This window comes from Suncus etruscus, chromosome 3 (genome assembly GCF_024139225.1).
Source record: "Suncus etruscus isolate mSunEtr1 chromosome 3, mSunEtr1.pri.cur, whole genome shotgun sequence".
NCBI lineage: Eukaryota > Metazoa > Chordata > Mammalia > Eulipotyphla > Soricidae > Suncus > Suncus etruscus.
In genome coordinates, this window is record NC_064850.1 from 57,144,086 (window position 1) to 57,156,739 (window position 12,654).

Sequence of the window (12,654 nt, forward strand, 5' to 3'; positions counted from 1 at the left end):
CCTGCTTACAGGACAGGGCTCTCTGCATTGCCCTTCAATTGTGAGGTGAAACTAGACGATGCTCCACATCCTGACTTCAATGTAGGATATGCAGATTCCAGGACCTTTAATACAGAAACATGATACCAACAACAGAGACTATGTGAAAAATAAAAGTGTGTTGGCACTACAGACAATGTCTTGGATTGGAAGATCTAGCTTGCCTGGATCCTAGAGTTGGTCTTATGCCAGGAAACTTTAGGGGTAATTGTATTGTATTTAGGCCAAGGTTATTCCTTTCTATGCCTCTCATATTTTGGTGGGTCTAGGCAAACAACAATTCACTCTAACACCGTTTTACTGTGCTCCTTTGACTCTAATCCTTAAAAAAAAAAAAAGCCCACTTAAACTTTTGAGGTTAACTTAAACTAATATGCATGTACATGGAAATGTAAAAAAATACTATGCCTCTAATGTCTAAGGAGTTACATAAGTTTTATGGCTTTAGATTGCCTTGTCTTCTGCTAAGAAATATTATAATGTATTACAATCTGGGGACTTGAGGGACAAAGTAATTGTACATAGATTCTGTTTTATTTATCTTAATGTTCTTTGGCTGAAAGTTCAAAGTTAAGATATCAGGGGACTTCTGAGAATTATGTTATGGGTGATTGTCCTTCCACTGTAACTTTACCTTGTCCTCTTTCTTTGCATCTTTGTTCTCATAATTAAAAATTAAAAATTAAAAAATATTATTCATCTTCACCCAATTCCCAAACTTATGTGGCTTCATAAGTGCTGCTGTAATCTTCAAAATGCTTATTAGCATCCAATAGTTAGCTGTCCTTGCAGAAACAGAAGAAATTAGTTACTGAAGTTGCATAAATATACCTTGGAAAATGTCAACTATTTGTATGGAAAATGTCAACTATTTGTATAGAATATGTAAATTATTAAAAGGAAACTTGTGCCACTTTTGTCTACCATAATTTATCTACCATTATCCAAAGGAATGAGATGCTCCTAGGAGACAAATAAACACAAAGTAATGCTCAGAACAAGAAGAAAAGTAAGAGTGGACCAAACCACAAGAAACACAAATATGCCTTACATCAGCAGTTTTACACCCTCTAGTCTTGTTCTGGTGACATCCAGAGAAGCCAGGTCACTTCACTAACTGTCATCCTTACTGCATTATTATCTAACCAACATCAAATGACGCGTGCTATGGACAATACATGTTCGTGACTGTGTAGTAACTGAATTTGTAGGATTACAAGTTTTATCTTTTTTTAACTTTGAAGATAAAATCAAAACAGGAAAAACAACACTTGCTTCCTTTTTGTCAGTTTTTAACTAAGATCCTCTACATAACTACTGTTTTGTTTTATAGGACAAAACTAATCAAGGAAGGTATAAGTTAAACTTGATACTATGAATAAACAATGCTTCTATATTATATACTATGTATAATTCTAAAGTTCTCCATATTCTAACCCTATATAACAATACTCTGTGTATAAATTTAACACACTAATTTTTGTAGCCTATTTGTGATTAGTCATTACTTGGATTTTTCTTAATCTACAATCTTAAATGAAATTAAACTGTATTTCTCCAGAGATACAATAAACATTTGGCAGACTATCACCTAATAAGCATAGATTATTGGCTTATCCAACATAATCTTATTTTACCCTAATCAGATAAACATTTAATAATGTATGCTTTTATTTTCATTTTATTTGTTCTCTCTTCCTTTCTTCCTTTCTTCCTTCTTTCCTTCCTTTTAGCCAGAAATAAAACCCATATACTAAACACATAAAAGTGGTATTCTTTCATTGAACCACATTCCCAGATCTGATTTTATTTTATTCTAAAGTAATAATATGCCAATAATATCCCTGCATTACTTAAAAATCATCTTGCATACATGACTAGCTGATTAGATACCAACTCTCAGAAAATACTAATGTGTAAATAAGGGATGGACATCAAAATGAGAAAAATGATTGCATTTTCATAACTCTCCCTCCCAGAAGATATATAAATAATATTTTAATTATTTGTTTTAGATTATTCCTTGGAAAAAACCTCTTTTAAAATGCTGTCTTTGGATAAACTTTTCATAATGGATTCAGGGGAGAGATCTCAATTTTCAAAGATCTGAATTTCTATTTGATAAATAAATACACCAAATAAAGTGTTTTACTAAAATATGTAATTTTGAGGGAGTAACTTGCATCCTTTAAAACCAAAAGCTGAAGCTATTAATGCCCTGGTGATTTAGTATTTGTGTGTGACTTTATGTGCTTACTGTTCTAGTCAAGTGACCTAGTCTCATTTGGTTAAGTTTCAACCACAAGACATCACTCTACGCCTTACGCCCGCTTTTTTTTTTTCAAGATACACGTCACAGTGAACCCAAAAAGAGGGAACTTCCAGTGTCTGTGGTAACATCACTTGATAAACACCCTGCCTGCACCAGCCTGCCAGGCTCGCTATAAAAGCACGGAGAAGAGGACTGGCAGATCATTGCTGTGTAAGGACTAGGCAAGTACCAGTCATCTTTGCCTGTGAAAGCAGATCAAATAATGCCAAAGATGTTCTTCTCTGCCAACCCCAAGGAGTTGAAAAGAACCAGTCATTCTCTTCTGGAAGACAAAACGCAAAAAAGGAGGCCAAAAACTTTGTAAGTTCTTACTGAATGTGAATTTTGCTCTAGACTAGCTTCAATGGCAGGAAGATTGAGAATAAATGAAATGAAAAACATTTAATTTAGACAAAACAGAGTGATTGCATGCTGTGGCTTAAAAACATAGCCAGTTGTTTTTAAAAAATAAATCATGATAAGTCATTATCATGGGAAGTTTGCCAGACTTTTTTTCATAAAATTGGCTCTTTCTTAATATAGCAAAATACTATTTTAACTGGTTTATATTATTTCTTGGATAAATCTACTTTGGTTTTTTATTTTATTTTGGAAATTAAATCAATGTATCCTAGTGAGGAAAGATGAATACTCACATATTGGTTTGTGTTTTTCTGTTTGTAGTGGAATGGACATGAAAGCATACCTGAAGTCTCTGATTCCACATATGGAGTCTGGACTGAAGCCTTCCAAGTCCAAGGACATGTATGTACTCTATCATCACAACAGCAGCCTGAACATTCATTTTGCAATCCAGTGAGAATTTATTTCCTGGAATAGAATAGATAGTACTAGGGTGAAAGTACTTGACTTGCATGTTGCAACTGCAGTTCAATTTCTGGCACTCTAGATGGTCCCCTGAGCACTACCAATAATGATCCCTGAGAACTAAGTCAGAAAAAGCCCTGAGCACTGACAAGTGTGGGCCAAAACACATACACACACGTGTGTGCATGAACACATGCATAATATATTTCCTTAAATTAACAAGGAAAATAATATTAAATCATATTAATACTAAATATAAATTAAATAAATACAAGCATGTATGAAACTATATTTGATTTTGATTATTGTGCAATAGAGCTGTTGTATTTGAACTTTTTCACATTTCTTCAGATATTTTCAAATATATATTAATATTAATGAATATCCTGTATATTTTAAATTTAGTAAAATTATCAGAATATTAAGCTTATTTTATACATCTATCTAAATTCTAGAACAATTTTGACTTCATTATGCATAAAAATTTTTCTGCCTCTTGTAGACTTTCTGCTGATGAAGTAATACAATGGTCACAATCTCTGGAAAAACTTCTTGCTAATCAAAGTAAGTACAGATGAAATATCAACCATTTCTGGGTCATCTTGGTGCTCTAAGAAATTGAATGTTCTATTTAAAGTATAGCAGCTAAAGTGGCAGGTGTGCAAAAAGTTTTCTTCCAGATCTTCTGTAACCACAGTGACTTCAGCACTGATGCCTCATCTCATAGTATGACTTTAACAAAACTGTCAGATTTGCCACTGCCCTTCATATAAATCTGCCAAAATAGGACATTTTATGGACTGTTAAGAGAATGAAATTAAAAATTAGGCTAGGATTCTGAACATTAAGTTAAAAAATCTAATCATAGTTTCAAAAGTTAGAGTCCAATGTGGGAACTGACATTCTAGATACTCCATAATATGTTGTGTTTTAATTAGAAAAGGGGCTAGGGATTCATTAATAAGTCATTTTATCATTCACACATTCACTAATTTATTCATTCAGCCCACTTTTATGTGGCATCAAGGTTCAAAAACCAAGGCATAGACAGTTACATACTATGTTGAAAGTCAATGAGACACAGAGTATATAAGTATATTACATATAATATGTTACATATATTACATATCTAACAAAGATCATGGAGAGAATTTTAAAACAGTCTTATGGAAGTTTCAGATGCAAGACAGTCAGGAATGAGCTCAGATTGTTTCCCTCTCATCATCAGAAATGCAGATTTGCTATGATGTGTCAGAATCACTTGACCTTAAGAGTGATCAGCTCCTTCTTCCTTTGAACACTCACACTAAGAGGCCTGGCTGGGCAATGAAGTACCTTCAACCTGGTTCATCCGCAGAGCCTGTGGACCACTAACTAGCCTTGCATCTGTGAGGCTTGATCCATTGGGATATGAAATTGGCCTTTCCACTTACTATTTTCTGTCTTTGTTAATAAGCCATTCCAAAATATGATAGGTAGACACATTCAACTCCAAACTCTCCAGAACATCAGCAAACATAATCAGTACATCAACCCACAGGTCATAGAGAGAGCTCATACTTTGTGATAGATATGAAGTAGATAGGACAATTTTATGTTAATATTAATATGACTTTAATTTCCTCTTATCAAAATTGGCTGTCTACTCTGGCTGACTTAGCAAATATAGGATGAGAAACTGTACTGTAATCAGCAGAGAAAAATAATTTTATTTGGCTTTTGGGCTACACCTGGTGATGCTCAGGGATTACTCCTGGCTATGCGCTCAGAAATTGCTCCTGCTTAGGGAACCATATGGGACTCTGGGGATCGAACAGTGGTCTATCCAAGATCAACCACATGCAAGGCAAATGCCCTACATTTTGCGCCAGCCCAGCAGAGAAAAATTTAAATTAATTAATTAGGAGGCAAAAGTAAAGGGCAATGCTGTAGTCACTACTTAGCATTATGTGACTATGGACAAACATGTCTGATCCCAGATTAACAATAAATGAAGGAATATCTAATAACTTCAGCAGACAAGTAACCTCCCCACAGAAAAATCATAATTGTAGTTTTCTGTAAATTCTTTAAGCTGTTTGTTAATGACAAAATTAATTAAAATGACATTCTTCCCCCCCTTCTCCATTTAGCTGGTCAAAATGTCTTTGAAAATTTTCTGAAGTCTGAATTCAGTGAAGAGAATATTGAATTCTGGTTGGCTTGTGAAGACTATAAAAAAACAGAAACTGATCTTTTATATTGCAAGGCAGAGAAAATATATAAAGTATTTGTGCAATCAGAAGCTACAAAGCAAGTAAGTATTGAACTCATTATCATCAGTTTGTTTCTCAAAGAACTTAGACACAAAAATATCATTCTATATATTAAGTTCCATGACTCAATTATTTTCTGCAATACTTAGACTATTCCTATAGATTCTTACTATGAACACTTAATGCTCTGTATTTTTAAGATGGTAAGATGAAAGGACTGATTTTGCAAAACTAGTTCACCCAAAGGCAATGGAGTCAGGAATACAACATCCTGGTCAATATGCATGTCAGCCTGCTCATGACAGAGGCGGGAAACCTTTTCCTGCTTAGGAAAATTCAGAGACTTTTAACACCATCTGCAGACCATATATAATACAGAAAGATGGGCCACAGGCAACAGATGACAACCATCATGTACCAGGATCAGAGTACATGATTTCGTAGGACTTACATGTTCTCAGGTCAGATATCTCCCACCCCTTCCTTATGAGTGAGCCCATCTGGAACCAAAATACAAATTAACACAATGCATAAAATTGCAGCAGCAAAATTATTTCCAGATAGTGGTAGTGTCTACCTTCAAGTTACATATTCCTATTCTGAACAGATGCAAACTGTTTCTCTTTGAAAACTTAAATGTTCACTCACTCATTTTAGTGCATAAATTATCTTGTGAAGATATTTAAGTTACTTATATCTGACTCTTTCAACTATACCATGATTCAAGTTGGTGAAGATATTGTTTTCAGTAATTATTTTATTTTTTTTACTTCCTTCACATCTAACATATGGTGCTTTTGAAAAAGCAGTCAAACTGCCATTTGCACTGACTTAAATAAGAGATTAAAGTTGCTTCTTGAGGGGTTTCAGAAAACATAATAGCATCATAAATTAGGCAGTAAATTGGAAATGAGTATTATCTCATGAGAATTTCTTTTCTAGATCAATATTGACTTCCACACTCGAGAATCAACGGCCAGGAAAATTAAAGCACCAACCCTCACCTGTTTTGATGAAGCCCAAAAAACCATATATACTCTTATGGAAAAGGATTCTTATCCCAGATTTCTCAAATCAGATATTTACTTAAACCTTCTGAATGAACTCCAGGCCAATAGCCTAAAGTGAACAGTTCCTTAATGAAGGTCATTGAAGGCAGTATCCAGTGCATTAGAAATATGCCAATATGACTCTGGGTGAACAATAGGGCCTTTTTAGGAGACTGGACAGGCCCAGTGGAAGAGCTAATGATTCAGAATGGATAAACATGGACATTATCCAACTACAGATTGGAGAAGAAGAAGCAATAAAACTAAAAGACAGTGAAAGAAAAGGAGCTATAATGGTATTGTCCTCACATGGAGTGAATCTACCTATCAGCAAATCCCCGGAGAACTAAGAAGGGCAAATAATGCCATCTCCACAGACACTGTGCGGACAAATTTTGAAATAGATGAACAAATTATAAGCTTTAAAGTCGACTGACACTCATGCTGCCTATACTATTACAGATCATACTAAGCTGCTAAAATCTCTTTAACTTATTTGATGACTGTTTTGAAATTGCCACTTCTATTATTGCCTCAAAGTTTTTTCAAGTACAGTGTTGACTTGATAGTGATGAAGAGAGAATAAGGAATTTTACTTAAACTTGTAAATCAAAGTATATTTGTAAATTAAGTTATCAATATTAATGTTAATAATAAATGAATTTTGTATTAAGACATCTAGAAGCAATTAGTTTTTCCATGCCCTCGCCATTTCAAAAAATTGCATTTAGCTCCAAATTTGAAAATATTCCAAGCATATATTTTCTAGTCTATTCCACTTCAGCAATTAAAATTATGTTTCAAGGGACTAGAGAAGCATAGTGCAGTGAACACAGTGCTTTCGATGCACATATCTGACCAGGCTTCCATGTACAGAACATATGTCCCCTAAACCCTGTCAAGAGTTATTTCTAAACACAGATGGGTATAGCCCCCAAAAGAGAAGTAAAAATAAAAATATTACTTGCAAGGATCACAGTGATACAATGATTTGGAGTATGTTCTTAGCATTGAGAAGCCCATGGTCAATCTTCAATGCTACATGGTCCCCCAAGCCTGGCAGAACATGACTCAGAGCAATGATCCTTGAGTAGTTCCTGAGCACCATGTGTATGGCAAAAAAACTCCCCAAACCCCACAACTCCAAAATATAAAAAGCTATTATCCAATTAATAATATAATTTAGTTGTAGTATACTATATTTGTATTTTTAATGGACCAAATTTATCATCTATTATCACTATGTATAAAAAAACAAATTATCAAATCAAAAAGGTAGAAGTTTTTGGAAAAGTAATCCATTAACAGATCACATATTGTTGTGATTTAAGGATTATAAAAACTTAGGTATATTTTCTTATTTAATGTTAATATCAATCCTATGGAAGTTGAGACTCTGAAAGACTAAATCACTTGTTCCCAAGTTTAGATATCAAAACTGCCTAATATTAAAAAAAAAACAAAGCAAATACTTATTTTAATAGCATATCTTAGACTAAAATCAGAATATCATGGGGTAGGGCCTAGGAATTTATATCTTATTATTGAGGCACAGTTATTTGGACCACACCTGATGGTACTCCTGGTTTACTCCTGGCACTGTGCTCAGAGGTCACTCCTGTCATGCAGTGCCAGAGATCAAACAAAGGTCACGTGACAGGGCCAGGCAAGTGCCATAATTTTTGTAAGGTTTCTTAGGCCCCAAAAGTGTGAATTTTAAAGGAAAATTCAAGGATCTGAAGTATTAGTACAGTGAGTAGGACACTTGCCTTGAACATGACTGACTCAGGTTTAATCCCCAGCATGCGATAATCTTCCAAACCCACCAGGATTGATCCATAAGTACAGGACCAGGAGCAAGTTCTGAGCATTGCCCAGAGTGTCCCCTCCACCACCACCACTGCCAAAAGGAAGGAAGGAAGGAAGGAAGGAAGGAAGGAAGGAAGGAAGGAAGGAAGGAAGGAAGGAAGGAAGGAAGGAAGGAAGGAAGGAAGGAAGGAAGGAAGGAAGGAAGGAAAACTCAAACAATTCTGAGAATTATTTTATCAACCAGATTTAAGAGCCCGGGGTTAATACAGGTTAACATTCATATATATATGAATGTATATATATGTATATATACATTCATATATATATAAATGTATATATATATATACACACACATATGTATATATACATATATATTATTTATTTAAGCACCATGGTTACAACATGTTCAAAATTGGACTTCAGCCATAAAATGCACACCTCCCTTCACTAGTGCAATTTTCCTGCCATCATTGTGCCCCCAGCATCGCACAAAATTCTAACTACACAATTTTGTGCTACTTCTACAATACAATACTGCCCCCTATTGGCTAGAAGGCATTTTCATTGCTAACTAAACTTAGCAACAGGGGATTGATTTACCTAGAAGAGCAGAAAATAGATGCTCAATGTTGCACTTTACTGTATAGGTCATATGACTCTATCTTCCCATCCACCTGTAAAACATCTTTCTGAGAAACAAGTCAGCCACAGAATACATACAATTGTATGTATTCTCATATAAGCACCCAACAGTGGTATGGGGAAATATAGAGATTGAAATGAAAAATATTACTCAACTTTTCATAAAACAGTGTCAATTTACTGTGTCTTAAGCTTTATTCTATGATTTGGCAGGCAATATTATAAAATAATCTTAGAAAGATGGTTAAATTTCTCCATCTTTACCACCACCACACTCATCAGGCATTTATCTCTAACTCAATCCATCACGAGTTCTTTCCATCTTGTTTCTACAATCTCTGTGTATAGTGAATGAATTACTTGTGCTTTTTCTGTTATCCATGCCCAAGAACAAGGTCTCATGACTTGCTGGTTTATGTGTTTTGTCTTTATTATGCCTTTTCTCTTCAATATCTTCTCTACCACAAGCATCAACCTCTGGAATATATTTGGACACCAACTCATTTTACATGATAAATAAAATAAAAATCAAAATTTTCCTAATTTAAAATACTCCCATTAAGACCTTGTTAGTATGCTCCCTACTGTGCATTCTCAGAATCCTTCTGATCTTAACGTTACACTAGACAAACTGCTTTTTATGTGTCCCAGTCATAATTTTCAACTTTTTTTTTACTTCTACTATCCAAATAAAAATTCTGTCAAATATTCCAAACTTTCAAAAAAAAATCTCTCTCCCAGTTTTCAGTATCCAACTATGCTTTTAAGTTCCAAAGAAAAACGACTGTTTTACATAAAGATTTCAAAACTTTATACAATTATGCAGCTATTTAATAGCTATTGTGGAGCTGATGAAAATAAAATGAGGTTCATAGAAGCAGAACTTTTATCTTCTACTTCTAGTTTCAAGACTGATGTCTCATTAAGGGCCCTTTGAAACTAAAAAGTGAACAATGCTCCAACACAACATTAGAGCCATATACTTATACTTCTGGTTCTTTTCCAGAAGACACCAAGTTCAAGAGGCATCTAATTGTTGGGCAAGTGATTAAAGAAAGTATCTAAGACACCTCTGCATTAATTTAAAAAAAACTCTTTCTACATAGATTCAAAATATTGTGAAGTTCTTGAAAAGATAACTTTCTTTTCATTAGTCTCATTCAGTGTGACTGTTTCACAAGGCTATTACAGAAGCATGATTAGCTTTAATAACATCTACCATTTAAATAAATATGTTTCAACTGTTGAGCCTCAGATTCCAGCTTAGTCTCCTTGTGATATTACAGCAAGTCAGGCAATCATATCTATGCATTAAATTTATTTTTTTTTGTTTTTTGGGCCACACCTGACGATGCTCAAGGGTTACTCCTGGATGCCTGCTCAGAAATAGCTCCTGGCAGGCACGGGGGACCATATGGGACTCCGGGATTCGAACCAACCACCTTTGGTTCTGGATCGGCTGCTTGCAAGGCAAACGCCACTGTGCTATCTCTCTTGGCCTGCATTAAATTTATTTATTAAGAAATAAGAGCAAAATTTGGAGTAGCAGGGAAAAATGAAAGCAAATTTAACGTTCTCATTGAAACTTTAAAAATGCATATCATAACATTTTAGAAATTTTATAAATATCTTAAAATGAGAGCAATAGAAAACACCATTATGTTTAATAAAAGTACACATTTATCCAGTTAATTCATCTGGGGTAAATTAAAAAAAATTTATGTGCAAATACAGTCTACATTATACTAGTAAGACTTTTAGGTGACTTGCTTAAAGAACAAATTCTGAAATTTTTCCAGATATGGCTTAGTCTTTAAAATTCTATAGGTGATTGGGTATGGCCCACTCCAAACAAAGTGGCCATTTAAAGGGAATCAATAAAGGCAACTCAGGCCTGCCTCTTCATGGGATAAAGCAAAACTGAGGAACCATAGACATGCTGCCACTGCTTCTCCATTTCTATGGATTTCTTGGGATTCATCCCACCTTCCTCTCCACAGACAGGTATAATGTGCTATGGGAGCTTAGAAAAGCAGGAATGCTCTACTAGAGGATGGACATAACATTAAATAATGAAACATGAATAAAATTTGGGGCCAGATTGATAGTAGATGGATAAAATGTGAACCTGCTTTGCTCCCCAGTGCTATACCATCCAAAGCATCATGAGGCAATGCTCTCGACTCCCCATGCATGGCCAGCATGGGTGGGTTAATCCCCAGCATTGTGGAGCCCTTACAATGAATTGTAAGTCCAGCTAATAGCCAATGTCTCAGATTAGTTGAGAATATTCAGGAAGGATCCTAAACCTCCTAAGCACCACTAGCAAAGCTCACATTAATAATCTAACTAAAAGTAACCCACATTATATTTAAATTTTCATGTTAACTTCAAGGTCTGGAACTCACAACTAATAGTAAATTCTGGTGGCCATGGTTATAATACAGTGAGAAAGCCACTTGCTTTGCATGTACCTGACCTAGATTTGATCCCTAGCGTCCCCTTATTGTCCCTCAAGTGCCACCAAGGATGGTCCCTGAGTGTAGAATCAGAAATAAGCCCTTAGCACAATTGGTGTGGCAACCACTCCCCACCAAAAAAGGGTAAGTATTGGGCTCCTATTAATGGTAAGCTTGAAAACTCATACACAAAAATGCATTCTGACATTGGTGACCACCACATGTATTTAACCTGTCCCACTAAACACTTACTACTTTGCTAACATGATTTTTTTCATTTTTTTTATTTAACCAACTTTATTACATACATGATTGTGTTTGGATTTCAGTCGTGTAGAGAACACCACCCATCACCAGTGCAACATTCCCATCACCAATGTCCCAAATCTCTCTCCTCCCCACCCAACCCCCGCCTGTACTCTAGACAGGCTTTCTATTTCCCTTGTACATTCTCATTATTAGGATAGTTCAAAACGTAGTTATTTCTTTAACTAAACTCATCCCTATTTGTGGTGAGCTTCATGAGGTGAGCTGTAACTTCCAGCTCTTTTATCTTTTGTGTCTGAAAATTATTATTGCAAAAATGTCTTTCATTTTTCTTAAAACCCATAGATGAGTGAGAACATTCTGCATCTTTCTCTCTCTCTGACTTATTTCACTCAACATAATAGATTCCATGTACAATCATGTATAGGAAAATTTTATGACTTCATCTCTCCTGAAAGCTGCATAATATTCCATTGGCTAACATGATTTCTTTTACTTAAGCTATTGGTGTTGTGAAGGAACATTAATTTTTTATATTATTATTTTATTTGGGGTATCATGGATTGCAATTATGTTAATGATTAAGTTTCAGGCACTACATATTCCTGCACCACACCCTCCACCTGAGTGGCCTTTTGCCTCCACCATTATCCCAGTGTCACCCCACAACCACCATCAGTCTCATTCCCCTCCTTCCCTTTCCTTTAAGTTCTCAGTTTATGTTGAGTGCATTTATTATAGTCCCCACTTCATTTTTATATCCCTTTTATGAGAGAAATATCTGTCATTCTAAGAGGTTATGATAGAGAATGTCTAAGAACTTACCAATCTTACACCCTTTCCCAGAATGCCAAAAAATTAAATTTATCCCCCTCGCACCTTAAAGCCAGGAATAAGTAGAGAACCTTCTTATAAATGTTTCCACACCATTCATATTTAACTGGGTATTTATTCCACAAGAGTTTTTTACTTGAACTTAGTATCTCATCTTGAAT

The 12,654-nt window shown here is 35.0% G+C and overlaps 1 protein-coding gene across 1 annotated transcript; it reads left to right on the forward strand.

The window, feature by feature from the left end:
• Positions 1-2,573: 2,573 nt before the first annotated feature.
• Positions 2,574-6,614, forward strand: RGS1 (regulator of G protein signaling 1). The gene is made up of 5 exons (XM_049769741.1): positions 2,574-2,671; positions 3,035-3,115; positions 3,681-3,742; positions 5,311-5,474; positions 6,376-6,614. Exons 1-5 carry the CDS (start codon positions 2,574-2,576, stop codon positions 6,559-6,561), a joined length of 591 nt encoding a protein of 196 aa, XP_049625698.1. The 3' UTR covers positions 6,562-6,614.
• The last annotated feature ends 6,040 nt before the right edge of the window (positions 6,615-12,654 follow it).

Excerpts from the sequence above, each read along its gene's own strand:
- RGS1 (XM_049769741.1), top strand. The coding sequence starts at position 2,574 with ATGCCAAAGATGTTCTTCTCTGCCAACCCCAAGGAGTTGAAAAGAACC. Across the intron at positions 3,116-3,680 it reads CCTTCCAAGTCCAAGGACAT|ACTTTCTGCTGATGAAGTAA; the intron begins GTATGTACTCTA and ends TGCCTCTTGTAG. Across the intron at positions 5,475-6,375 it reads AATCAGAAGCTACAAAGCAA|ATCAATATTGACTTCCACAC; the intron begins GTAAGTATTGAA and ends TTTCTTTTCTAG.